Below are 26,621 nucleotides of genomic sequence, written 5' to 3'. Positions count from 1 at the left end.
TCACTACAAGAGCAGTGACGGGGCATACCTATTCTAAGACCATGGTTCCATAAACATTTTTTCTGGTGGCTCACTGGATTCCTGCCTACCCTTCCAGCCCTGACTGCTTCAGTCTGCCTCCAGTGGTCCCTGTGCAATGCCAGAGAAAAACTGTTGGGTATCGCTTCTTTTTATTTATTTTTTCCCCATGTGGATAAATGCAAGCATTCAGTTTCCAGTGAGCTTCACAGATATTAGTAGCGGTACATCTGAAGGGACAGTGGAAGGGAGATACAAGAGTGAGTGAGAGTGGCTGGAGGCAAGAAACTTCCCCAGCTGGTTTCACTGCCTAAATAAACATGTAGGATTGTACCTAGAACTATCTTTAAATTACCTAGCTGAGTAGCAGCCCTGGTGAGCTACAGAGTGCAGCAGACTGTAATCACCTGGATATTTTCTTTGTTTCTCAAGTGGGCTCTGCAGCCTGCACTGTATTGGTATCATGATGACGCTGCCTGTGGTACCTGGAATAGCTAATTTAAATATAGCCTTTATGTGGTCTCAGTGAGCTCTGGTCTGTGCAGACGTACGGCACAATTATGGACTATCCAAGTCCAAAGCTACATGCTGTGTTAGGGGTGCCTTTCTTTGACTTCTTCAGTCCCTTTTACGGTTATATCTGGGGCCAGTTGACTTCAATCTGCTTGTTTTCAAAACGTGGCTGCAGGGCAGGTAAACAGCCCTGTCCGTGTCCTGTAGAGTGAGATGTGAGAAGCACTCAGAGACTTGATTATTTTGCAAGCAGCAAGAATCACCTGGGACTTCATGGCTCCCAGCTGTTTGAGGGCAGCCATCAGTGCCACAGCAGAGCTGACAGCCTGTGTGGCTCTTCATCCTTCAGCACAATGCTGAGTAGCTTCACTTAAGCCACCGGTGAGGGTGGTCCAAGCTATTCTGATTTGCTGCAAAGTGGACAAGGAACTGAAGTATTTTGTGCCCTGCAGCCTGGGCTAGAATGGTAACAGTCTCCAACCAGCAAGTGTTGGTGGCCACTGTAGGGTGGAGCACTGCCCTGAAATGCCAGATGCAGGGAGGTTTGCTCTAGGAGTTGTGGTGGGGCAGAATGTTGATGTTAATACACATCATCCTCAATCACTAAGCATCCTCTCTCCCTCAAGAAAATTAGCCTTCCCTCTGAAATCATTGTCAGTGTTGTAATTATGAAAGTACAGATATGTTAAATGCAGTTGAGTAAATGTGGAAGTAGCAGTGGGTTTGTATTTTAAAAGCTCTGCCTGTATTTATATAATTGGGTTATAATCATGGAGGAGAAACTGGAAACCTCACCTTGCGGTGATGGAAATGTCAGAGGTGCCCTCATCCTCACCTTTGCCAGAAGTTGCTTTGGATGATTTGTGCAGGCCATGGAGCACACTCTAAAGAAGCTATGAGAAGTCTGCTTTTAAAACATTGTGAGGTGTTTGTGTGTTTTTTTTTTTTTAATCAGGCCACTTTGCAGATCCAGTTTGGAGTTTGCTGCATATATTACATTGCCGGCCCTTGCTTTGGGCTAACTGATTTCTAGTGAGATGAGCAGCTGGAAAATTGGCAACCTCTCAATGAGGTTTGTGCCTATTTACAAGGCTGTGGTGATACAAGGCTTAATTTTTACCAAGTCCATTGAATTCAAGAGAAGAAGAAATGCCACTTTTTGTTAACTGTAAGATAGAAGCCAATGTTTAAACTTTAGAATATTCACCTCTGAGATACGCTGAAGTGATCTTCTTTTCAGGAGGTGCTGTGTGTTTGTCCTTGCATGGGAGGACAAAGTGAGCAAGTAGGGGTGGAGGCACCAACATCATGAGTAGAATGTGGGTCTGTGGGGTGGCCGTGGGGAGGTCAGCAGCAGAGGCAGGGCTGCTCTGACTGATCAAGATTCTCTTCAGTAACTGGGCAGGGGCAGAAGTACAGGGGCAATGGGGATGTTTCCTCACAGGGGAGTCTGGGATATCTCTGTTGCATTAATGCTTCCTTCTCACCCCTTGTATTGCTGTGCTATAGAGGGATTAACCTCATGAAGTTTCTTATGGCCTGGAGAAACTTCAGACTTCCTGAAGCACGGGCCAAAGAGCCACACTCCATTGTCTATAGTTGCATTCAGCTTAGAGTTCGCCTGCTGTGAATGTACCTTTTTAAAAACTTTTTTACTTTGTTGCAATCCTTTTGATGTATTTATTGACAAGTTTGTGCTGAGATGTACAGATATTTCTGCCAGTGTAGTCTCTACATCACAACTTGGAGCTATGTGAAGGAATGTGCAAGCTCTTTGGAGTGGTCCTTAACTTTATTCCTATTCAGAAGTGGAAAAATAGGCAGGGACAACAAAGAACAATTTTAATTTTCCTTCTTAAACCCTGCCAGTTTGAACAATCTTTTCCTGAATTTCCTGATGTGGCTATTCACATTCTTTCGTGAATTCAGACTGGCTGTTAGCAGCCTCCAAATAAAACATGGTTATATGGAGATTTACCTTGGCCCTGTTCTTGCTTGGCGACATGAGATACAGAGCAGCCAACTGGTTCAGCTCATGCTACGTGTCCTCTTCCAGCAACTGCTTCCTGTACAAGCTCACTGCTGTCCAAATTAACGGGATTGTTGCTCAAGATGTAGGATATTTGGTTCTGGTGTTTGTGTGAGTGATCAGCGAAGTCAGGAAACTGCTTTACAGAGCATTCAAAAGCCCTTTATTCTGAAAGAATCAAATCCAGGCTTCTGTTAAATGCACTAAAGGCTGCCATCATTAAAACATTGGGGCTGCAAGTTTGGCCACAAAAATGTTACAGTAATGCAGTTGGTATTCAGTCCTTTCTGTCAGCGTTGCCAAGTCTGGCATGCATGCCTTTATTTACTTATTTATTAATTTTCACAAGTCTCGTGTCTTTCATGCATTCCATAAAGCCTCAGTGTTTACAGGCATTTTAGTCATCTGAGAATCTCACCTTCCAGTTTTTAAAGATCTGCTACTAGCCCTGGTGGACAGACAGGAAGCAGGAACGTGTGATAAGGCTGATCCTCACAGGCAAAACCAGGCGGCTTATAAACCCCCACATTTAAAAAGTCAAATCATAACTTTTTTTTTAAGAGGGTCTCACGAACCTGGGTTCCCATTTACGTGTCTCAAGTGCCTGGCGTAGACTGTACTAATGATTGCCTGGGTCAGGCTGTGGTTTGAGTGCTACATGCAGAGAGCCAGAGAGCACTGCAGCCCTGATGGACTGGGGGAGGAATCCTCGTTCCATTTATTATATTCCTGTTTTAACTTCATGGCCTGAGCATTGCCTTGTGCACCCTGTTTACTGTGTGTTTCATAAAGGCCAGAGGACTCATCCTGTTGCTCTGAAACTGCTTAGCCCATCTTTGGCTGGATTTACTGTACAGGAAGAACAAACGGTTGCTTAGGAAAGCACTGTATTTAACGAGAGAGCTGGGCTGGACTTTTTTCAAACAAACAAATAAAAGCCAGCAACTCTCAGTTTGGCATGGACTTTGCCTTTTTGTTTGTTGCATCACCCCATTGTCTTCTCTATCCCTTTTTTTTTATTGTTTCTTTGTTACAGCATTTCACAGCCTGTGGCCTGGACGCTGTAATTCCTGAAGGAATGCACGGCATAATGGGTACTGCGTGATCACAAAGCAGTTCACCTCGCGCAAAGCCATAGCAAAAATGATGTATCGTGGCGGTCTCCCAATCTTCCCTGCTTCACTGACTTTTTTTTATTTGGAGAAATTCCTTTCGCTTCTCCTCACAGGGGCTGCCCAGCCCGGAGAGGAAGCGTAACCTTTCTCCACCCAGCAACAAAAGTGTGGCGGTATTGGAGCGCTTCCCATTTTCATGGTGTCTGTGCACAACACATCGCAGCAGTGAGAACTGGCCGGCGTCTCCTTCCCCAGGCTCCAGGCCGCGGGGCAGGGGCGTTCGCCCGACCGCGGAACGCAGCGCCGGGAGGCGCCAGCCCTGCCCGCGGCCCGGCCCGGGGCCAGCGGCCCTGCCAGCCGCCCGGGGCCCGAGCCGCCACGGCATTGCACAGTCCGCGTGTTTCAGGAGCACCTCCACATAGCGAGACACAAATTAACGGGGTGTTTTAAATCGCCAGGTTCGGCGTTAGCAGGCCGGCCCGGGCCGAGCAGGGTCACCCTCAGCCGAGGGACAAGGGCCCCAGGCAAGGCCCGCGCCGCCTTTGCTCGGGCCTCCGGAAGGGCAGGAGGGGAGCCCGGCGGGGCAGGGCCTGCTTGGCCCGGCCCGGCTCCGTGGGCGCAGGCGCGGTGCCCCGGCGGCCGCTGCCCCCCGCCCCGTCGCAGGGCTGACGCGCCGGCGCAGCGCGCTCGGGACCGGCGTGCGGCGGGGGGGGCGGAGCGCGGCCCTGGCGGTGGCCGGGAGCAGCCGGGCGGAGGTGAGGCGGGGGGCGGAGGTGAGGCGGGGGGCGGCGGGCCGTTACGGTGCGGGGCGGCGGCCGCGTGCCTGGGCCGCGCGAGTGCGGGGTGGCGCGGCCCGGCGAGCGGCCCCGGGCCGGTCCCGCCGTGCGGGCCGGGGGAGCGGGCGGCAGCGCCCGCCCGGAGCTGCCGGCGGGGCGCTCGGCCTTGTGCCGCTCGGGCTCGCCCCGTCCCCGGTGGGTGGAGAGCAGCGGGGCCGGGGCCGCGGGGCCAGGGGGCGGTCACCGGTGAGCGCGGGCGGACGGAGGCCGCGGGCCGCCTCCCGGGCCGCTCTGCAGGCCTGCCCCCGGCCTGCCCGCCCGCGCTGCCGGGAGGCGCGGCCGCCGGGCTCCCGGCGCTGGCACAGGGCTGGCCCGAGCCGACGGGAGCAGGGAGCCCGGGCACCGTCCTGGGGCGGTGCGGGGCCCTTCGGTGCCAGTCCCTCCGAGGGCCACGGGCAGGCTCCGGAACTGCAAGGCTGGGAGAGCCGGGGCGCTGGTGGCGGTGAGCAGCCGTAGAAGGGGATTTCCAGTGGTTCCAAGAGGTGTTTTTTCCGTCTTCGAGCTCTCAGCCCCACTTCTTTGTCCCCAAGCTGCCTTTGGTCACAGAGGCCCCCAGCCTCTTTGCTTTTAGCAGAGAGCTCACCTGCTCCTGTGCTGGTTGCCCTCCCAAACTGGGCTGCACTGGTGAGGCAGGGCCTGGGCGCGCAGCAGGGGTGGCTGTCACAGGTGGGTGCTGAACCCCGGGGCAGCAGCAGCACAGCTGTGTTCCTCGGCTGAGGACTGGGTTTAACTAACATGCTCTCCCTGCAGCCATCTCCGTGCTAAACTTGTTGTAGCCCAGACTTCTAGCTCAGAAGAGAAGTGGATTGCCTTTGGTAATAGGCTCACCTGTGCTTATTTATGTGTGTTGATAACACAAGTAGAGAAGTCATTTTTTTTCAGAGCTGCAGGAGTATGTGTTTAAATACTTGTGAAAATTCACCGTTTCTGAAGGAAGGCCTTTAGAAAACTTAAGGGAGACCCTTGATCCCAGATATGTGTAAGGACCTCAACTGAAATTCCAGTTTCTGTTCCCTTCACAGGGCTTCGAGAGCAAGTCTGATAGACTATAGTTTCAGCGACTTGCATGCTTCTGCCTTGCAGACATATTCAGGAAGGAGGGGACAAAGCTTGAGTGATTCTTCATTAAAATCAATCTGAAGTCTGAAGATTAAAAATTGTGTCCTTATGCCTTACTTGTACAAAAGTAACTTGGGGATTTTCAGTCTAGAATTTTTTCTCTTTCATCACTGTGATTTGTGACAGCATTTCTCTTAAACGCTATCTTATCGGATATACATATCTCCACTAATCTACTTTAGCCTAAAGGAGGATGTTTCTGTCAGTAAATTATTATCATCTTGCCAGAAATAAATTTAGCAAATGCGTAGCCAACTGGGTGAGATGGTGGGTTGGTTCCGGAAAGCACTAGTTGAGAGAAGGGAAGAGACCAAAGTAACTAAGAGTTTAAACCTTGCAGTGTGATAACTGAGGTCATCAGCTGCATGCCCCACTGTGTTCCCATGCGTTGTTAACTTTGGACTTTGGCCATTTCTGTATGGTCTTGTGTTAATACGTTATGTTTTGTCAAAGTGGATTCCCCCAGGGCTTGTTTCACCTCTGGGACAAAATTTTTGGTTAACAATTTGGAGAACTGTGCTGGGCAGGTCAGAGAAGAAAGCAGAGAGAAGATAGTTTGCAGTTCTGTGAACCCACATTACTTCTGCATGTGCTAATTTGAATAATTTCAGACTTCCTGACCTTATCAGCTTAGTTCTGGCTATGCGGTCGTTTGAAGAGAGACACCCTTCCACAGCTTCCTCTCTCTCTTTCCAATTTTGGATTCCGCTTGGGGGAGGGAGGGAGGGCATCTTCTTGCACAGCATATCCCAGCTCTCTAACCTCAGGCCTGCTTTCTCCTTCTTGCTTATCCTCTGTCTTTGAGAGAGCCTGCCCCAGATCTCCGTGGGGAAAGGCTGGACTCCTGGGTGTTGACGGAGTCGCTGCCTCCCATGGCAGCGTGTTGTGCATGAATTCCTCGTGCCCGCACAAGGCCACGCTTCCAAGGCTGTTTGCTTATTTATGTTACTGATGGTCTTCAAAACAAGCTTATTTTATATTTTGAATTGCAGTGTTAAAATCTGGGCAGTCTGGGAGAAAAAACAACAACCAAAGAGTTAGCAAGTGATCTGTGTTTGAATTACCAGCTGCATGTGTCTCTTGATCTGCTGACCACCCGGATGCAGCCCTAGATAACTTGTGGTGATCTAAGTATGAAGTAGCTGCAGTGCTGTGGGTTTGTTCTGTGCATGGGTGGACAAAAGGTTTCTGTGGTCTGAGGCATGAGGTGTCAGATGGAAGCCTTTTGTTAGGGTCCTGTCAGCAGCAGTCGGTTGGGACTGCCTTTCCCATTTCTGCGCTTCTAGTTAAAACCTGGGCTCTCTGAACATGCCAAAAATAAATAGCACTGCCAAGGACTAATTAGTGGTTAAACTGTAACAGGCTTAAAATTGGTGGAAGATGAGAACGCGTAGTGTCTTTTCCAGTACTTCATTTCACTGAAGGTGACAGAAGCTGCAACCATGTAAGTTGCAAACGGAGTGAGCTGCTAATTGCTCTAAGGGAAATACAGCACGTATCTGCACTGAATGTGGTACTTGGTAAAGGATCAAGGGCCTCGCATTCCTCTGTTCCTCTTGTGTAGGTGTTAGGTGAATTTTAGGTGAGCTTTATGTCAAGTTGATATAAAGCGACACTTGCTTGTAACTTACCAGAGCTCTTGGGGTAAGTCTCTATTCTGAAAACTGAGCGGCTCCCAAGTATGTTTCTAAAAGCTTAGAGTACAAAGCAGATCTATTACTAGAATCTGCCATTAGTACAGAGCTGTAACAGTTTGGGTTTGTCTTTGTCGGTGCAAAAGAGATTGTGCCTTTCAGTATTGAATCATTTGCAGATGGTATGTCAAATGCAGCAGAAGGGTTGAGGACTAATGACAGTAAACTTTCACTTACGGTCTTCGGGAGGTACACATCTTGGGCTTTCCTGGGTTTTAAGATTTTGCTGGTGTAATCTTGGCAGCATCCCTGTGCCATGGAGGTATGGCTTATACTAGCCAAATTACACTTTGAATGGTGCAAGTTCCTCAACTTCAGAGTTTTTTCATCTGTGTCAGTGTATGGGATGAAGATGTGACTTTCTCTTCAGGTTTTTAAACTCTGGGTGATGCTTGCTTTATTTTTTGGTCTTAACGTTGTTCACTTCAGTTCCTTTTCTAGCAGTGCACTTTTAAGCAGTCCATTTGCCTTGCTGATTTATGTTGCCAAGTAAAACCAGTAATACTCTTGTAGCACTGATGGGAAAATAAGTTCTTCAAGCAGCACCTTTAATTAAATATTTGCGTATGGATTATCTTTTGTCACTCTTTAAGTAATACTGCTATTAGAAAAGTGAACTCTTTCAGCTCCTAGGACTGGGATTAACTGCTCCTTGGAGGCCTTTGCTTTAAAGGGATCCAGACTCAAAACTGATTATATTTGAAAAGGCAGAGGGGAGGGCAGGAAGGTTTTACTCTGATTCAATGGCTTGGAGTCAGATTTTCTTCCCGTTTTAAGGAGAAACATTTTTGTACAGAAAAAAACTTTCAATGTGGAGAAATTGGTGCATGCATCACAGACAAATGTGAAGTATTTTTAAATCCTGTAAGTTACAGTGTGAAGCATTTTTTAATGATCTAAGTTAAAAATGAAGCAGAACAGGTGGGTAGAATAGCTTTCCTAAGATCTTTACTTCTTGCAGTTTAAGAAGCTGGATTTCATGATAATAGTGAGCAAATGAGCTATTTCAATTGCTGTTGCAATTGATTGCATTGAAACTGTGGCACCACTCCTGCCTCTCAATTCAAGTTTGCCTCAGGTTCTTTTTGTTGTCAAGACTTTATCTTTGCTAGAATCTAGTTCAGTATTTTTCCCACTGTGATCATTAGTTCAGTTTACTATGGGTGAAATGATGGTAGCTGTAGGCGCTTCAGCTCCTGTGTAATCCACGGCTTTTTAGAAAACCAGTGGTCACTCAGCTGCCTTCCACATCTGAGGTAGTGCCCGTGAAGGGATGCTTCTTGTTGGACTTTGCTGTGAGAGAGCAAGGAGAAAAGTGGTGACTCCAAATCATTCAGGAATGTTCTTCAAAACTGGCAGGTATGTTGCACAGGTGCTGGGCACATGTTGCTGAGACTGAGCAGCAGCGAAACCTTCACGTGCTGTGCTCTCTCAGTGCACTCAAGACTCGCTTTGTTGGCAGAAGCCTTTTGTATATGTGGCGCTGTTGAAAATGCTGCGCTTTTGCTGGCTTGGTTTTTGTCTACTTGGATGGAAGTGTAGCTGGAATAAGCTGTCCTAGCAATACTGTGGTTTGGCTGATGTTTACTGGGGCCACTCAGGGACCGTTTTGTAGGTACGGTGCACAATAGACAGACATGAACAGTTTGTAGCATAAAAGCCGGCATAAACTATCTAGTGCAGAGAAATGCGAGTCCTAGAAGAGCAAATATGAGAAAATTGGCATGATGAGATGTTACGTCCTGATTTTGATAGTAACTAAGTTGTATGCTGACTAGTAGAGGGTTGCAAAAGAGCTAGATCCTATTGCAGTGCTTATACGGTTAAGCTGTACTGTCTTGCACGTCTCTGTGTGGAGGTAGCAGGGTTCCTTTCCAGGTTGTGGGTAGTGAACTCTGGGCTGTTTTCTGTGTGGTGGCAATATCTTACCAGAGTGCTAAATGATATTTTTCATCATCTCTGCATTTCTACTCCCCTCCAATTCCTGCACACACACAAAGCGACCTGCTGTTTACATCCAAGATGAGTAAGTGAAAAATGCAGAAGAGCTTCTTAAGTCAGACTTGAAATATCTGTTTCTGCAGGTGCCTAGCATTCATATTTGCCTTTAAAGTCCAATTGCTAACTTTATATTTCCATTTATAGGCTCCTTTATTTTCAGCTAGGTGATGTCTACATGTAATGCTTGGGACAGATGTGGCTAAGGGAAAATTTGTTGTAAGTCTGTAAGTCAGAATCAGTTGGATAGAGGAGGGGGAAAGTCCATTTCTGAATTTAAGAAAATGCAAACTGTTGTAAAATACAGGACGTGATTGATGTACTTGGTGAGACTGGAACAATTTGCATGAAACATCCTATGTTGTGTGTGCATCTGATGCCTTCCCCTTGTGTTTTCTGGATTCTTCTGCCTTTGGATTCTTCTGTCTTGTGTAGTTAAGATGAATAGATACTACCGTGCAGGCTTTACACTTCTGTGTAGACTTAAATCTATCCTTATTGCACACTTTGAGATGCAGGTTTTTAGTGGGGAAAGGGATTTTTAAGGTAACTGTTGTCTTGTATTGACACTGCTTTGTTAATGCAAAGATAAACACTGGTTATAGAAGCTCATGGTGGTGGTAGTGTCATACGGAGCGAGCTGTTACTGCAAATACAGAGGACCCACTTCACAGAGTACACTGTGTCATTCTTCATCTAATCAGAGAATCAAAATTTCTGTGGTGGTATGTGCAGTGCTGTTCCTTTAAGGGAAAAATTTGTGTGTGTGAAGTGTCCCCAGAGCGCCTCCCAATATTTATTGCACAAGAATAAGCGTTCACTTTGTACATGGTGTACATGGCTTGCTGGTGGAATCGGGTATCTGCAGACACTTGTTGACTAACTTGGGCTTCAGAGTTTTGTTTTTCAAAAGCCTTTTGGTGCAAGCTAGTTAACTGTGCTTGCTCTACAACATGGATATCGAGAGACATTTACCCTTGGGCTAGATAGAGAGTCAGAAATTATATACAGGGAGCGTGGGCTGGGTGGGGATTACCTGTTCGCTGCTTTACCTCAGGGGAAGGTAAATGAGAAAAGCCTGTTTATGAACTGAGCCATTGCAACTATTGCTTCTTTTTCCTTTTGGTGCAAGTGAGAATGTCCTAGGGAACATGGGATTGTGTTTGGAGGACGAGTGGAATTTTAGATAGGCATGTTGCCTGAGGAATGTGCCTTAGTGTTTTGCTATTATGTTACAGTCCAGATAACGCTGAATTAATTTCCCTTATTCTTTCAGCTGTTTTTCAAGATCATAATGCATCAGAAAAATGAAAAACCATAGAAGATACTTGCTTTGGAAAAGAAGTCAGTTGCTGGCCCAGTCTAGAAGATGGACCACTGGATTTGGGCAGCCTGGGGAATACTGCTTCCAAAAGCAATTTTTCCTAGCTAAGAAGAAAAGACAGAGTGTTCACCTGATTGTGAGCTTAAATCACAACAAACTACAGAAGGCAGCAGTGCGGAAGGAAGGCACTTGAGCTCCAAAGCAGGTGGGCTCCTGATGTGCCTCTAAATGCAGAAACATATCAAAAACCTACTGTTGAAACATACAGTTTTCCTTACAAAACTACTGAGAGCAAAAAGATCCTGTCCCTATCGCAAAGGTGCAAGTCCATCTGGGAAAGTAAGAAAACTCAACAATGAATTTTTTCAGAGTGAAGATCCTTTGAATGAAGAATTTGAAATGGGCTATTAGTAGCATCTCTGGCAATATCTATTATGTCTCATGTGGTACGCCGGATGGTGCTGCCTTACCTGTAAAGAAAGGTGGTTTTGTTTATAGCGGGGAGGAGAGCAATAATGATGAGGGCAACACAGTCCTAGTAGTTTTAAACAACTATAAAAGGAAATGCTGTTGCAAAGGGAGTGGAATGGAACTTGTGGCCCCTTGACAACTATAAAGAGCTACAAATTTAACCATCATACTGTAAAAAAGAGATCTATCTTTATGATGCATAAGAAACTTTCTATGGTTAGGTTTCGGTATAGAATTATAAAATCCCTGGAACTTCAAGCAAGAAGCAAAACCTGCAAATTGAGAAAAATCAAGCCAAGGTGGGTGCAGAAAGTTACAAGGGACCATCAAGAGACGCTTCAGCCAGATTTTGAAAGTGGATTGTGTAATTGGCTTTCCTACTGGAAATCTAAAAGTAGCTGTCTTTGGAACCAGTACAGCTTATCAGATATGAACAATATTACACCCAAATCTTTAGCTGAGGAGAACAAAATACATGCATCTGAGATCTGCTACGTGCAGGATGTGTTACCGTGTGCTGATCCACATTCTGAGGAGCCAGAATCCGGAGGGCAGGATGGCCGTGTGGATGCTGCCCTGCCAGAACTGCATGCTAGAGCTTCTCCGAAGGCAGAGACCTTGCACCAGGTGGAGACCAACGGGGCTCTGGCAGAGGATCATGGCTCTGACATTTTCATCTCCGTGACAGGAAAGGAAATTCCTGTTTCAGGTCAAGATGATGCAGGATCTAATGAGGTTATGGGTATAGATGGAATCGTACTGTTGCAGTCATCCTTGCAGGATTCCAATGTCAGTGATAATTTTGAAAATGGACCTTTATCCATGGAGATGGCACAAAATGAGGACAGCTCTAGCCAGATGGAAGTAGAGGGCTCCTTAAATCTGGACATTTTTAGTGCAAAGTTACTGGATCACCCTTACTGCAAAAGTCCTCTTGAGGAGCCTTCACCAGAAAGCACAAGACTGAAATCAGAAATGCAGAAGGGAGGCAAAAGGGACGGTCAGAAAGCTTCCCGGGTGGCTGATGAGCAGTTGGCAACATGGCTTTGTGGTATACCTTTTATATATCTTAGGGCTTCCAGGAGTTCCTGAAAACTGCTGGGTGTATCGTGCAGTTTACATGTTGCGTTAATTCCTTTATTAAAATGGTTTCTTACTGTGAATTATAAACATTGCTTAGCAAAACACTTAATGAAGTGAGGCTGCAGAGAGGGGAGCTGCATGAAAGAAGGACAAATCAATGCTTACCTGACAAGCTATTTTGAGGAATAGTTGCATGGTGCCTCTGCTGCTCTTGTTTTAGGGAAAACAATGTAATGGGAATTTTTGTGGAAAATGTTGATAGACATTTAAAATGTCTTTTGTCATCTGGTTTCAGAAGATGATATGGGGTTAAAACTTCCAATTTTTTAAATGTTTGACAAATATTTCTCTTAATTGGTTTTTGAAAATCCTTAGTGTTCTAATACTTCCTTCCAGCCTTATCCTCTCTTCTCTTCCTCTGTCTTAGACTGAAACTAAATCACTTGATCGATCTCAGGTTTTAATAGCCAAATATTGCTCATTGTCACTTAATTTTCTCTGCAATTTTTCATAAAGTAGGCTTAATGAATCTTACTAGACAGTATTTTTTTAAAAAAGGCAAGACTAGTCTTAAAGGTTCAACAAAAAGTCTTTGGGATTTTTTTACTCAGTGCTGAGCATGCAGTATTTGATAGCCTCTCTAAAGAGGAACATAGTAAAAATAGTAATTGGTGTCTTATTTATGTATAGTAGCATGCTGTACACATAGGAGCAGTAAAATAACACATTGTGCTACCTAGTACCATTAATATAACGTTTGAGTTCAGTGGTGTTCTGATAACTGAAGTCTTCCTTTTGGCGAAATTGGCTTCATAGGTGCCCATAAACCTGAAGCCGGTGCCAACTAGTGTTAAAGGGATTGTCTGAAGTTTAAGATGCTCCGATTTCTCTGCCTGCTTTTTTGCCCTTCAATTTTGCTATTGATTCTCTAAAGCAAAAAGCAAAGAAGGAGACATGGGACCTGAAAACATGATTTAGCTTTCCCCATCCATATCTGCAATTTAGTGTGAGATGTGTTTCTCTGTGGCTTTATGTGAGCCAGCAAGGACCAGGCACTATGTGAGAAATTGGTATCACAGTGAACAGACCACTTCTGCAATGGATTTTTAGTTTGTCCAGCAGAAAAAGGGATGTAGTCCTTCTGTAACAGTCAAGAACCAAGACTGTATCAGAGTGGCAAAGGTTAAAATTTTGTGGCCTGATAGGCAGTCATGTTCTTGTTCATGGGAGGCCTGAATAACTGAAAATAAATAAAACGGAAAAGACAGACAGCAAATGCATTGAACTTTTGCACACTTGACGATTTTAAGAGAGTTCTTACCCAGCTTCTGCATGAAAGTAGGTGAGACCAGTTGCCATTTTCTTCGGAGTTGAGGGTTCCTGTCCGAGGACTGAAGCCAGGTCTACACTACATACACATTCATGCTGAGTTCAGCTGAAAAGCTGTAAAAAAGGAGTTCTAATTTTGCTATAACTGTGTGCAGGAGTTCATGTTTCTTCATAAATGTATATAAATAATAATTAACTGCACCCTAAAAGGTACTGCTAGCCTGGCAAGAGTTCCTAGGGTAGATGTGTGAAGGAGATATAAATGTTAGAGGTGGTCTTGGGTTTTGAGTTTCTCTGCAGCAGCTGAGCTCCAAGGTTAATGGGCTGCAGCATTTAGTGCATTCTGATGCGCTCTTACGTATCAAACAGAGCTCCATGGTAAATCCTGTTTGTGATGGGTGTCTTGCATCAGGTCTGAACTTTGTATTTTCCTCCTTGAGTTACTCAATTACACCAGTGTAAGTGAGGTCAGAGTCTAGCTAGAGGTCTCCTGGAGCTCTGCTGCGGTTGGTTGTAACTACAAGAATAGTCCCTTTGTGTGTATGTGTAAAAACCTTTTAAAATTCACATATATATTAGAAGAGAATAACGTACACTTGTAAGCCCCATGCATCATCTATCTAGACTTCTAGCCAGTGAGAAGTATTCTCCCTGTCACAGTGTACTAAGATGTAAGGATAAAAGTCGTTAGGCAAGTGTGTGGCAGAGTTGCGAGGAAGATTATCTTCCTGTGAAGAATGCTTCCTTGTTGTCTGATCTCACTTTTCTGTCCTCCCTTCCTTCTCTCACACATCTGGGTGTACTTCTTGCTGTATCTTCACTGCTTTCTTGGCTCTTTCTGCTTTGTTCTGGGTCTCTGTCCCTTTTTAGTTTTTACTTACTGCTGTTCTTGCACTTTTTGTCTGTCAGATGTTTCTCTCATCTTGCTTCTTCCCATCCTGATCTTTGGAAGTTTCCAGGAAATATTGCTAAAGCCTTAGTAAGCAGAGAGCTGAATGTACACTGCAGTGTCCAGTGGTGCGCTCTGCCATCACACCCTGGCCTGAGAAGAATCCTGGAGTTTGGGATAGTGCGATTTCTCTAAACTCTACTCTCAGATCCAGCTTTCTGTACACAGAAGGTGTGTTATCTGCTGCGTTTGAAAATTCATTTTCAGAAAGCTGGACAACTTGGTGGATTTTTTTCTCTTATTCACTAGCAGGTGTTGAAATCTTGTTTGCCATTCTCTTTCATTCTTGAAGGGTTTTGGATGCTTGGGTGGGATTTATGTCTCCAGTGTTCCAGTCTTATGTCTGAGAAAAAAAAGAAAACTTATTTCCTAGGTTTTTTAATTCCTCCAGCATTCATCCCTTCATTATTTCCTAGTTAATATCTTTGTTTCTGGTGTTAGGGTTGCCCAATGCTTTCTCAGGCAGTGGCAGGCTGGCATGGCTGTCTGTGTCACCTTAAGTGCCATCCCTAGGATACACGGGTGAATTAGTTAAACTTGCCAAGTGTCTGGTGTCTTTTCTGTTTGCGATGGTAACAGCAGAGGAGCTGAACAGACTGCAAACGCTCTGCCAACCAAGGCTGCTTACATTTGAGGAGAGTAATTCTGCATACCGTAAGGACAAGATACTGAGTTTTCAATGAAAACTGTTGCAGAAACTGATGGCTTTTCATGTTGCAGTAAAAATTACTTAAGATGTTAATTGAAATAGGGAGGGGGGTGGATTCTTTAGCACTGGTATAATTAGTTTGATGTAGAGATGTGTGTATGTTGCAAGAATGGAGTCTGATCTTTTCCTGTGAAGCCGAGTGATCAGATTCCTGCTTTTTTATTTTTGTCTTCCTTCCCCTGCCCCCGTTTTTATTTAATGTTGCCAATTTGAGCTTTATTTTTCTTAAATGTATACTTGCCATGTGTGGTGTTACGTGTTGGTTGGGTGCAGATTGATTGCTGCTCGTACTTGGAAGCAGTGACTGCTTTATCGGACTAGTGAACTCTGAAGGTTTTTTATATGTTTGCACTTTCATTTTTCTGGTGTATTTAAAGGATTCCTAGATGAAGTTATGAAGAAGTATGGCAGTTTAGTACCACTCTGTGAAAAAGATGTCATGGGAAGATTAAAAGAAGTCTTCAATGAAGATTTCTCCCATAGGTGTGTAGCAGTATCAAATTCTAGACTTTGTAAAGGACAAATTGCTTGTATTGCTACTGCATGCTCCACATCTAACACCTAGCAGAACAGAAGTCCATTTGACATGACCCTGACTTATTATTTTTTCTACTTTTTCAATCCTGTTTTAGAAAACCTTTTATCACCAGGGAAATCATGAAGTATCGGGAAAAACATCCAAAAACCTCTACTTGCGATTTCCGGGTCTTCTATAATAAGCACATGCTAGATATGGATGATTTAGCAACACTGGAAGGCCAGAACTGGCTGAATGACCAGGTCAGAGATGCTTGGTGTTTATGTGCTTCCTTACCCCTTTTTAGCCCGCGTGAGGGTATCAGTTGTTCACCTTCTGCTGCGTTACAGGTGGACTATCCTTACTTTGCACTTGAGAAATGGTGAGCAGCTTTTACAATAGGCACAATAATAGCAGTTACAAGTCTGGAAGATGAGAGGTGTCACAACTAAACTGTTACCTTTTGAAGAAATGATGTTTCACTGTTCTGGGAAAATAGTGGCTACCCACGTAGGTTTTAACATCTTGCCCCATCCCCAAGCTTGAGCAGATTACAAGAACAGCAGAGTGAAGCAGCAGACTGGCCCACAGCCAAAAAACCAAGGCGGCTGCAGTGCCCAGGGCATGCACCAGTAGTCTTAAATTGAATTAAACTGCATTTCAGATTGAGGCAGACTTCAAGCAGCCAGTTAGTCTCTCTGCGGGCCGACCACTTAGTTCCGGAGTGCTCGTCCTTCAGACTACAGCAAAGTGTTGCTATAATTGCTCACCTCCTTATTGCTGCTTCAAGTGTGAAGGGTCCTACGTTTTATGGGAACTTGTGAATTTGGGGGTTACAAAATTGCTCTGTACATATTCAAATATTTACTAACTCTTACAGATAATTAACATGTATGGTGAACTCGTAATGGATGCAGTCCCTGACAAGGTGAGGGGTTTTGTTATTATGCAAATGTACCTAATGAGAGATTGAGAGGGAAGGGTGAAACATTGAATATTTCAGATACAGATTAGAGATTTAGCTCAGGGATGTTCTGAGTGGTTTCATTATAATTTGTTGCTATCTGCTGTCAAATTTTCTTCCTTTCCTGTGCAGTTTTCAGTGCTGTTGCTCTTGTTTCAGGAACTTACTGAATTAGCTCTGCAGGTGGTCTCTGTGGTAGCCTGATGTTACTGATGTACCTGTAGAAGACAGATGCCCTGGTTTTGCCCATCCTTTCTCTCCTAGAGGTTTCTGTCCCCAGCATACCTGCTTAAAAAGTTTTTTTTATCCATGCCCTTGCTCACCAGTCTGATGTTTCAGCTGAAATTTTTGACTAAGAAGGATTTCTGCTGAGATGACAAATCGTGAATGGTAGCATTTGAACCATGCACATGTGCTGCTTGCACTGACCCACCTGCCCACCTCATAGCTCTGGGGGCCCTAACAGCTCAAACTGCCAGCTTGCCTGCCTGGTGAATAGGAATTGATGCAGAGCTGCTTGGTTCCTTGGCAGAACTGACTCTGCAGGGCAATTTGGTTTGTGCATCCTCAACAGAATGGTTACAGCTTTCCAACAGCAGTGTCTGTTGGTGGCAGTTTGGAGAAAAAAAAAAAAAAAAAAAGAAAACATCCCCCATCCCACCCCCATTCTGTGACTAAATTTGCAGCAGTGGCAATTATAAAAAGCCATCTGTTTACTAGTAGAGCTGAATGATTTTCAGGTGAGACCACAAAGGAAGAAGCAAGCAAAGCCATTCTTAGATGAGCTCTGCATAATGTAGCTCTTAGAATCTTCAAGCTCAGAAGAAAGAACGTTGTTGCTTTGATTGGTGGTGATGGTGATTCTTCATTAGTATTCTCTGTACTTCCCAAGCGTGTGCTAGGGTTGTGGTATTGGAGATTGTATCTGTTTGCTTGTGTCTGCTTTTTCTTCATAGTGCATAATTGAAATCCTCATGGGAGATTTTGTGCTGGTACCTCAGAATGTGGTTTTGAAGTCTGTTGGCATAGCTAATGGGTGTTAGACTGTGTTTTCAGATGCTGAATTTTCTAACTTTTTTTTTAAGTAATAACTCGAGCCTTCTACCACCTCTACACTAGCAGAATTATTAAAAACAGCTGTTGCAGATTTCCATTTGTATTAATCTGTTCCTGTAATTGCAAGAAGCTAAGCACAGGGAATAATAGTGTTAACCTGGAGCTAGATAATTTATTTTTTTTTAACACGAGCCTACTTTTTTGCCATAGGTGTAGGTTTTTAGTTATAAAATGGATGTGGTATAACTTAAAAATGCTTTTAAACAGCAGAATATTGTTTTTTGTCTGGAGCTGGTCATAGTAGTTGAATACAAATGAGTGTGTTGTTGGATTAAATCTCATAACTGTTTTAATAATATTGGGTTTTGAGTCTCAGAGCTGCCAGCAAGTAAAACCAGAAGTTACTCCCTTCTCCACCACCCTCACTTTGCCAGTCCAATGTTCTTTAATCCCTGTAAAGAACAAAACCTCATAACGCCTTATCCTGGTGTTTTTCTCCCAAGTCTGTCCCCAGCAAAAAATCACCTGTAAAGCAGAACAAAACCTCATAACGCCTTATCCTGGTGTTTTTCTCCCAAGTCTGTCCCCAGCAAAAATTAAACACGATATGCCCGGAGGTACAGAAGCGTAAATATAAATGCTGCAGTGGCTTACATCATATATTATAGGGAAATAAGGCTTGCTTTATTTGCTTGCTGAAGAACAGCAATAGTTTAGGTTGGCAAAGCCTCTGTTTGTCCCTACTGGGTTCTGTTTCTAAACCTGCATTAAATATTGCCTTATTACAAGTTGTTTTGTATAAATTATCCTGGGGGAAGGGGAATGACTCTGCATGAAGATTTCTGTGCTCATTCCTCCTCTCTCTCTTTTTTTAGGTTCATTTCTTTAACAGCTTTTTTCATAGACAGCTCGTAACCAAAGGATATAATGGGGTAAAACGATGGACTAAAAAGGTATCTTTTAACTTTGTGTCATCAGTGCTCTGGTTCTTTGGGGCTGGGTTGAATCACTAACTTGAAACTGGGTTAGGAGGTGTTTGCAAAGGAATGATACAAAGTGGGGAGAGGTTAATAAAAGGTGTAGGATGGCACTAGTCAAGTTAGTATGATTATGTTGTGAAAATGTACTTTGAATGGCTTAATCTTTAGTGGTAGATTGTCTCCTGTGTACATTCATGCAAGCCGTTAATTTATCTGCAAAAAATGTCTCTCGGTGCTCCTGACAGGACCAGGTATGCCGATCTATGGTAGAGCACCTTTTAGCTTAACCTGGGATTGTGTGATAAAATCAAATTGTTACTCCTGAGTAACACATACAGGTACTAGAAAGCAGAAATTAGAGACCAATAAGCCAAACTGTTGTTAACATGGCAAGAGCAGACTTCACCTTGCTTTCCAGAACCCATACCAGATTATGGCTTGTGATATTTCCTGAGGTAGCTAATACAAAGAACAGTGTGCTTTCCACCACCACCCCCCCTTTGAACATTTGTCCTTTCTAATGTGGGAGATGAGGCAAGACTAATCAAGGACCGTGTTTGAATATATGATCTTTCTGCAGAAGCACTTAAATAGCACACATCTGTGAAATCCTAGAGATGAACTCATTATCCAAATATAAAATCTATTCGTATAATTTATTAAAATCTCTTTTAAAAGAGTCTGAATATTGGTGCCTAATATTCCCAGATGCTTTAAAAGTTCTTTTTCTCCAGCAACCCAAGTTTTGCAAAAACCCCAGAAGTGAAGGTAGATTCTGAAAGCAGAACCTGTATTCCTGTTGCTGCTGAGGAGGGGACCAGATGAGAGCAGGACAGTTGTTCAGACATTTAAATTCCTGAAGACTCTCCAAAGCAAGAATGAGAATTAAGCAGTTTGTTGGAAGGATTCAGCAGACTGCTTAGTCCTGCAATATGCAATTAAGGCAAACTTGTTTCTGCTTTTTAAACACATCAGAGTATTGTACCAGGCTTTATAAATGTGCTTTCCTGGGATATACAAAGCCGGAGCCTAGGACGTGCTCTTCTGCACCTAGCTGCCGTGTTTTCAAAGCTCCTGTTTGTGTCTGTCCCATCTGCCCACACTGGCACTCCTGCTCTGATCCACTGTTGTGTCAGCTAGCTGGCTGCACTGCCTTGGTGAAGCGAATCTAGGTTGCCACCATTCTTTCTGTACATCAGGTCTTAACTAAAAACCCTTCCAGTTCTTGGCTGACTCTATCCACTCTTCTGCTAGAAGTTTGCATGCCTGCAGCAGTCCCACAACTAGGGTCACATGAAGACCCTTGAGTTTACCATGGTTCTGCTATTGCTGGACATCACAGAAGATGTAGTTCATTTATCTTATTCCAGTTTTCCTTTGTGGCCTCAGCTTGCTGCTGGCTGACATCTCTTTGCTTCTCTCCAAGAATGATGGATTGTTGTGTAGTGAGTGTGTTGTAATCTGGTCAGGGAGCAGTTTCTGCAGGTGGGAGCAGGGATCATCCATGCTTGTGAGTGAGTACTGTTGTGAGCGAGGCGAGGCTGGTAACTGCTGTGTACACTCAGACCTTTTTGTGTTTTCAGCTTCCCACTGTTACTCAAAAAAAATTCACTTTTCTTTCCTACAAACCACCTGCCTTTACCAGTAGCACAGCAATTATATACTGTTCAAATTGCACAGTACTTAAAAAAAAAAAAAGGCAGCACAGAAATCTTCCCACAGGATGAGTTCATTTAGTTCAGTATTCTATTTTTGCTTATTTTCTGGACTGTACCACCAAAAACCCAGCAATTAGACACTTATTTCAAGAGGAACCGGGAGAAGGAAGATCACGAAAGGCCCTGGCTTGGCTGACTTACAAAAGCATAAGGGCTCATCTGCCACACAGACGCCAGGGGTGTTGTATCTGTTCTACTTGTTCCGTACTTTAAGACCTTCTCCCTTCTTTGCTTGCCTGTGACCACAGTACATCTGCTACGAAGTTAAGTTCAAGAAAGAATGAATCTGCTCTGCCTTCACCCCCTCCTTTCCTCTGCTCACCAAAGCATCACGCGGTCCTTCTTTGGTTTCCCCTGACAGTCACAGAGCCTGTGTTACAGCAGAGGGAGTCAAACTGCACCAGCTTGCTGGTTTTGTGGGGTGTTTGTAATCAGAACTGCTTCTGTCACCCATGCATGATGCAGCTTTGATAGAAATCTGTGGTGCTCGCACAGCAGGAGTGTCATTATTGAAGATACATAGCTAACCCAAATGAAGGTTCTATTGTATTACCATCGTTTCTTAAGAAATCCCACTTTAACATCTCTGTCAAAGTGCACTGTGAGCAGGATTTTGCCACAAATACAGTAGTGACTAACTCTGGTACTGTACAATACTTCGCAACTTTCTGGGCTGTAACTATTTTTGTGCCTGCTGGTAAGTTGTATATGAGATAAACACAAGGAATGTGGTGAAAGAGTGGAGGGGCAAAAGAATTCTTCAGTTACAGGGTGGCGGAGAGGAGACTTGGATATGATTAACCTTTTGCTTTGCTGTGTTCTGCCTGTGGAATTGTCTCTAATGTATATTGTTCTTCTTGTCAGGTGGACTTGTTCAAAAAGACTCTCTTGTTAATTCCTATTCACCTGGAAGTCCACTGGTCCCTCATTACTGTGAACATCCCCAATCGAATTATTTCATTTTATGATTCCCAAGGCATTCATTTTAAGTTTTGCGTAGAGGTAAGAGTTACAGCTGTGTCTGCAAAGTTTGAACAACCTCCCTCCCCCTTTTTCTGTTCAGCTTTAAACTTTAAATGCAGTATGTCTACTGTCGTCCCGTCATGTATGAAATAAGAATCAGCTTTTCCTGCTGAGGAGTCTGAAGCACAGAACTTGAGGGTCACACCAGAGCTGGGAGTTGAGGTCAGATTGCCTATTGTCTAATTAGCCTACCATGTAATTGGCACACCTTTTGTGGCTCTGTCTTGTCACTCCCACAGAAAGCAGGGGCTCAAAGCCCCGTGCCATAGGGAAGCAGGCTAGCCAGAAGGGGAGAGTAAAGGCAATTCTTTCAACTGTTAAGGGAGACGTGTGTAGGAAATGATAAATTATGGTCCTTTTTGGGGAAGGTTGCCTGGGTGAGAGAACAGGACTGAAGATGCTGTAGTGTTGCCCACTGGGGTTTACGTGTTACTGCGCTATTAACAGCGTGTTGCCTTTTTCCTCTGTCTGCATTGGTATGGGGTGTGTACCTCTGATTATAAAACGGCAACCTTTTTTGAAGCTGCAACCTGAATATTGGAGTTAAATTATCAGTCTTCCTGATAGAGAGCAGCCAGGAGATTTTTGCTGGGACTAGCAAATTGTAATGACCCTCTTACAAAAGCTAATTTTGTCAACTTAATTGCTTGCCTGATGCAGCAGCCCTCTACTTTTGACTGTGTGTAGTTGTTGGCTTACAGAAGAGTAGTAATTATTGTACCCAGGAGAGTTCCCAGCTAGGACTTCTGAATGAAGATACTAGTTTCCTGCTGGCATTTGTTGAGGATGAAGCTAATGTTTGTTCTGGGAGCGAGAGACCTCATGCTCTCCAGCTTCTGAACTTGCAGCATAAACCAGGGGTCCCTCTCAGCAGCCCTACAGTCTTGCAGTGTGGCCTCTCCCATCCGGCTCCAGGCGAGGCATTTGCACTTAAATGTCTCACAAACATGAGATGCTTTTATTCTTGCCCTTTCTAGAGGAAGGGCAGCTGATACCCAAAATGCCAGTGTGATCCACCCACTAAGGTGAACGTTGGTGTGCTAGAGTGTGTTTAACTTGTGCTATAAAACACCAGCCTGTTTACAGAGAAGTAGAAGGATTTGCTTAACCCAAGACCATAGGCTCATTTATCTTGCTTCCTTTTCTTCGCCTGTGTCAGACTATTTTTTCCTGTATGTCACTAAAACTCTCCCTGGGGCTTTGTTGATTAGCTGCAGAACTCAAAGCATTTTGTATTGAGATTCAGGCAGGAAAATGCTATCGTATTGAATGTAAGGGTCTTGGTGTCAGCCAGGTAAGCCAGGAGAGAACACACGCCAGACTGCACCGCGTGTCTCCGCGTGACTGAGAGCACTCTGACTCTGTGCCTGAGTGCCACAGCTAGTCTAGTACTAAGTATACCAGTGTGTGGTGGGGGTGAGGGGTGTTAAAGCTCCCCGTGACAGACCAAAATGAGCCTGGATGGTAGAAGGCACAGTACCCACCAGAGTTCATTTCTTTATCTCTGGATCTGAGCTCAGCTCCTAATGCTCACCTGGTATTTGTCCTCGTCAAAAGGCTACCAGCAAAGAAGTCAGTGTCTCTCTGCTGTTCTTTAGCTGGTGAATAATGTTGTTGCTTTTTTTTCCTTTCCTTTTTAAAGAACATTCGAAAGTATTTGCTGACTGAAGCAAAAGAGAAGAATCGCCCCGAGTTTCTTCAGGGTTGGCAGACCGCTGTGACAAAGGTAAATGGCAGCACTTCAAGCCCTGGAGTCTGCATTTCTGAGACATTTCAGGAGGTTGTTTCTAAACCCATATATCTGCACAAGTAGTAAATTGTTCTATGCTGACCACGTGGAGGGTGCTAGGAGCCACAAAGGTGGTTACACCTGGGAATTAGAGCTCTGTCACTCATTCAGCTCCTACCAGGTCTTTAGTACTTTCTGCAGGTGACTTGGTGATCTAAGCCTGTTCTCCAGGCAATTAAATATCCCTGCAGCGAAACCTGTAGTGGTGCCCATGTTGGCACAAGGTCAAGGACTGAATGAACTGAAGACGCAGCTTCTTCGCTTCTCCTGAAAGGACTGTCCTGAGCTATGCCAAATGAATGGGATTTGGTGAGGGAGGGAACAGACTAATGCTGCAGCTGCCTATATTTTATATTTGCTATGGAGAGAGGGCTTTGGTCTCCAGGGCTATTTGTGGCACATTGCATTTGATCACAAGTAAACAAAGTCTGGCAACAACAAAAGGAAATAACTTCTGTGTAGTGTAAATGAGGGAATATGTGATTTGCGTAGCCATCCCATAATGGCTCCAAAGATATAAAACAGGTCATTGCACACTAGACGTACTCCCAACAGCTCCCTCCTCGTGCAGGTTTATTTTTAGATGCTGAAACAATAATGAAATGATTCCTCTCTGCACTCATGCACACCCTGTGCAGTCAGAGTTTGTCCTCCTGTATTCTGTGAATTAGATGATCTGGGAGTTGAAGAAAAATAATTACTTTTCCTCTTCAAGTGCCAGAGATATAGCAGCACTAGCGAGTGGGACTTTTTAGCTCCACGTGTCAAAATTGAGCATATTTAAAGAAATAACGAAGGTTGAAAGTTATCATTTGAGACTGCCTTGCGCGCTCCTGTTGTCTGATGATGTGCCACTCTTCGTGTTCTTTGAGACCCTGTGGTGTGGCTGGGAGAGGAAAGCCACTGCTGGTAGCATGGATGCTGAGAGTAGTCTTCCTCTAGGCCTGCGTGGCTTTGCTGATATAGTTTGGTCCTGTGTAAAGCAGATAATGCTGTACAAATGTTTATTTAAACTAATTGAGAAGCTGTTCTGTGTAGGTCGCTAAAAGAAAATAAACTTGAAAGAAAGATTTGTAATTTGTTTTCTGTCCTACGCTATATATTTTTCTAAGTGTTAGGTGTTATTCTGACAAGGTGTTGAGTGTCACCTTGCAAAAGTTGGGATCAGAATAAGTAATTACAACTCCAGTTTCTAGTGCTGCAGAACAGCTAGTTCTGAGAACGGGATGACTGATAGTTATGCTGAATCTCCTTTTGGACTTTAAGGGAGAATTAGAGAATAAAAGGGTAAGTAAAGATCTAACATGTCTCTTCTTGTTTCTTTTCCTTTTAGTGCATTCCACAACAGAAAAATGACAGTGACTGTGGGGTTTTTGTGCTCCAGGTAAGAGTGCTGCTTTTTAAATATCAGTGCCCTATATTATTCATATAGTAAATATCTTTTTTTTTCAATCAAGCCTTTTCCTTTTCCTCAGTACTGCAAGTGCCTCGCCTTAGACCAGCCTTTTCAGTTCTCCCAGGAAGATATGCCCCGAGTGAGAAAAAGGATTTACAAGGAGCTGTGTGAACGCCAGCTAATAGACTAATAAAATGCAGCCAACCTAATTTCTCTGGCATTTCTGACAAGTTGCAGCTGGTGTTTGTGTACTTGAATTTCTGAAAGTTCCGTGAATTTTGAGCGATTCTCAGCTGAGTGGTGTGGCCACTGTTGTTACCTCAGTTTTTTGACAAGCTCTTTAACTGGCAGAACATAACAGAGCTGCCGTGAAATATTCCTAATGTCAGTTTGGTTCTCTTATGTTCTTTCCTGTATTTAATATTTATTATCTCAGCATGCATATAGGCAAAGCATGCAACTAAAACCATAAAACTATAGATTTGGTGCACCTTTGAGATGTAGCTAGAAATGACACACAGGTGAATTTGTCTGGAAACATAAAGATGCATGATATGTTTTCTGATGCAATAATGCTTTGAATGTATCAAAAAAATCAATGCCATAAAAAGAACAGCTAGAACCTATTTGATAGCTCCATTGTCCCTGTTGTGGCTGTATAATACCCAATTACCACTTTTTAGGGTAGTAAACTCATTTACAGATTTAATTTGTGGAGACCCCTTTTTTAAATAGTTCAAGTTGCTAATAAAGTTTGTTCTGTTAACACTTATCCAGCTGTCATTATCAGCCTGTCCCTATAGATAAAATGCAGCCTTTGCACAAATAAAGCTTGTCTGTATAGTAAAAAGTACAGAGGTGTTCAGTCACTCAGATTGATGGTATGTTCCTATATGCTGCAGAAGTCTCCATGATGTGTGTATTAAGGAGAATTATAAAGCTGGCCCTGAAGAGTCACAGCTTAGATACTAAGATAAACTCCTTGGCTATAACTGTTTAAATCTCAGATGGCTTTGAGTCGTTTTTCAGTTCCACAATATGCAGTGAAATGTACCATTTCAGCCTCTCTCCTTCAGCTCTGTCTTCAAATGAATTCCCTTTGAGCTTGTTGTCTTTAACCTCCCATTGGCTTTTGCCTTTGTTCAAATATAAATTAATTCATTTCTGCTGCATCTGCTGTTTGATTGTCTCAAACATTCCTAGTTTTGTTTGCGTTCAGTAGCACTGATGGGTCTGGTCGGAAATAATAGCACTTGTGGTGGGTGCTGTACAAACCACAAGATTATGTCATTCTGCTCCGGGGGGTGGGAGGCTGGGAGTCCAGCTCAGAACTTTGTGGTGGTGGTGCACTGGGCAGGGGTGAGTGAGGGCAGTGGATCTTGAGACACTTGTTTTTTCGCCTTGGTCTGTAAACTGTGATGTGCTCCTTGCTGAAGAGAGATACTTTTGTTTTGTTTGAAGAGACTTGTATGGGACCGCTACTATTTACGGCCAGCAAATACCTTATCTGGCAGAAAAACACAGCAGAAAGTGTAAGCCCAGAGAAAAACTATTTTCAGTGCTAAATGTCATCTGTTGCACAGTCTCAGTTTGTGTCTGTCCGTAGCCCTGACTTCTGATGAAGGAAAACCCCTTTGACTTCCCTGTCTTGCAAATTAATTCAGCCTTGAGCTAAACCAGGTGCAGATCCCTCCTAGATTATGGGACGGAGCAGGGAGAAGTGAGGGAGGGCCAAGCGCCGTCAGACCAAGCAGTGGAAATGTGTGCATGCTGTGCTACAGAAGGTCCTGCAGTGTCCTTGTGTGATCCCACTTCCCCTTGTTGGCAGCTGGCAAGGACTGGCTTAATTTAGCAAGATAAGGAAGGCCTTAAGCACTTGGTTCAGTAATTTAAACAAGGAACTTACTGAATCAGAAAGAGCCTTAAGATCCAGATGGGCTAAACATACGTTTGCCCATCGGATGGTGCACAGCACCCCACAGCACGTGGTT

At 44.1% G+C, this 26,621-nt stretch overlaps 1 protein-coding gene across 2 annotated transcripts; it reads left to right on the top strand.

Annotated features, from left to right (window-relative positions):
• Positions 1-10,598: 10,598 nt before the first annotated feature.
• SENP5 (SUMO specific peptidase 5) lies at positions 10,599-25,802 on the top strand. Of its 2 annotated transcripts, none has more exons than XM_037407389.1 (9): positions 10,599-12,168; positions 15,565-15,670; positions 15,820-15,967; positions 16,585-16,632; positions 18,600-18,677; positions 21,287-21,424; positions 23,088-23,171; positions 24,568-24,618; positions 24,692-25,802. In XM_037407389.1, exons 1-9 carry the CDS (start codon positions 11,211-11,213, stop codon positions 24,818-24,820), a joined length of 1,740 nt encoding a protein of 579 aa, XP_037263286.1. In that variant the 5' UTR covers positions 10,599-11,210; the 3' UTR covers positions 24,821-25,802. The 2 variants fall into 2 exon arrangements, with proteins under 2 accessions (XP_037263286.1, XP_037263287.1); XM_037407390.1 differs by having other exon boundaries at positions 24,710-24,864.
• The last annotated feature ends 819 nt before the right edge of the window (positions 25,803-26,621 follow it).

The sequence above is a fragment of the Falco rusticolus genome, chromosome 13 (genome assembly GCF_015220075.1).
Source record: "Falco rusticolus isolate bFalRus1 chromosome 13, bFalRus1.pri, whole genome shotgun sequence".
NCBI lineage: Eukaryota > Metazoa > Chordata > Aves > Falconiformes > Falconidae > Falco > Falco rusticolus.
This window is presented reverse-complemented; position numbering and strand designations above follow the sequence as displayed.

Coding starts and splice junctions, on each gene's coding strand:
- SENP5 (XM_037407389.1), top strand. CDS start 11,211: ATGCTGTTGCAAAGGGAGTGGAATGGAACTTGTGGCCCCTTGACAACT. Junction 21,425..23,087: donor ATTTTAAGTTTTGCGTAGAG/GTAAGAGTTACA, acceptor TCCTTTTTAAAG/AACATTCGAAAGTATTTGCT. Junction 23,172..24,567: donor GGCAGACCGCTGTGACAAAG/GTAAATGGCAGC, acceptor TTTTCCTTTTAG/TGCATTCCACAACAGAAAAA.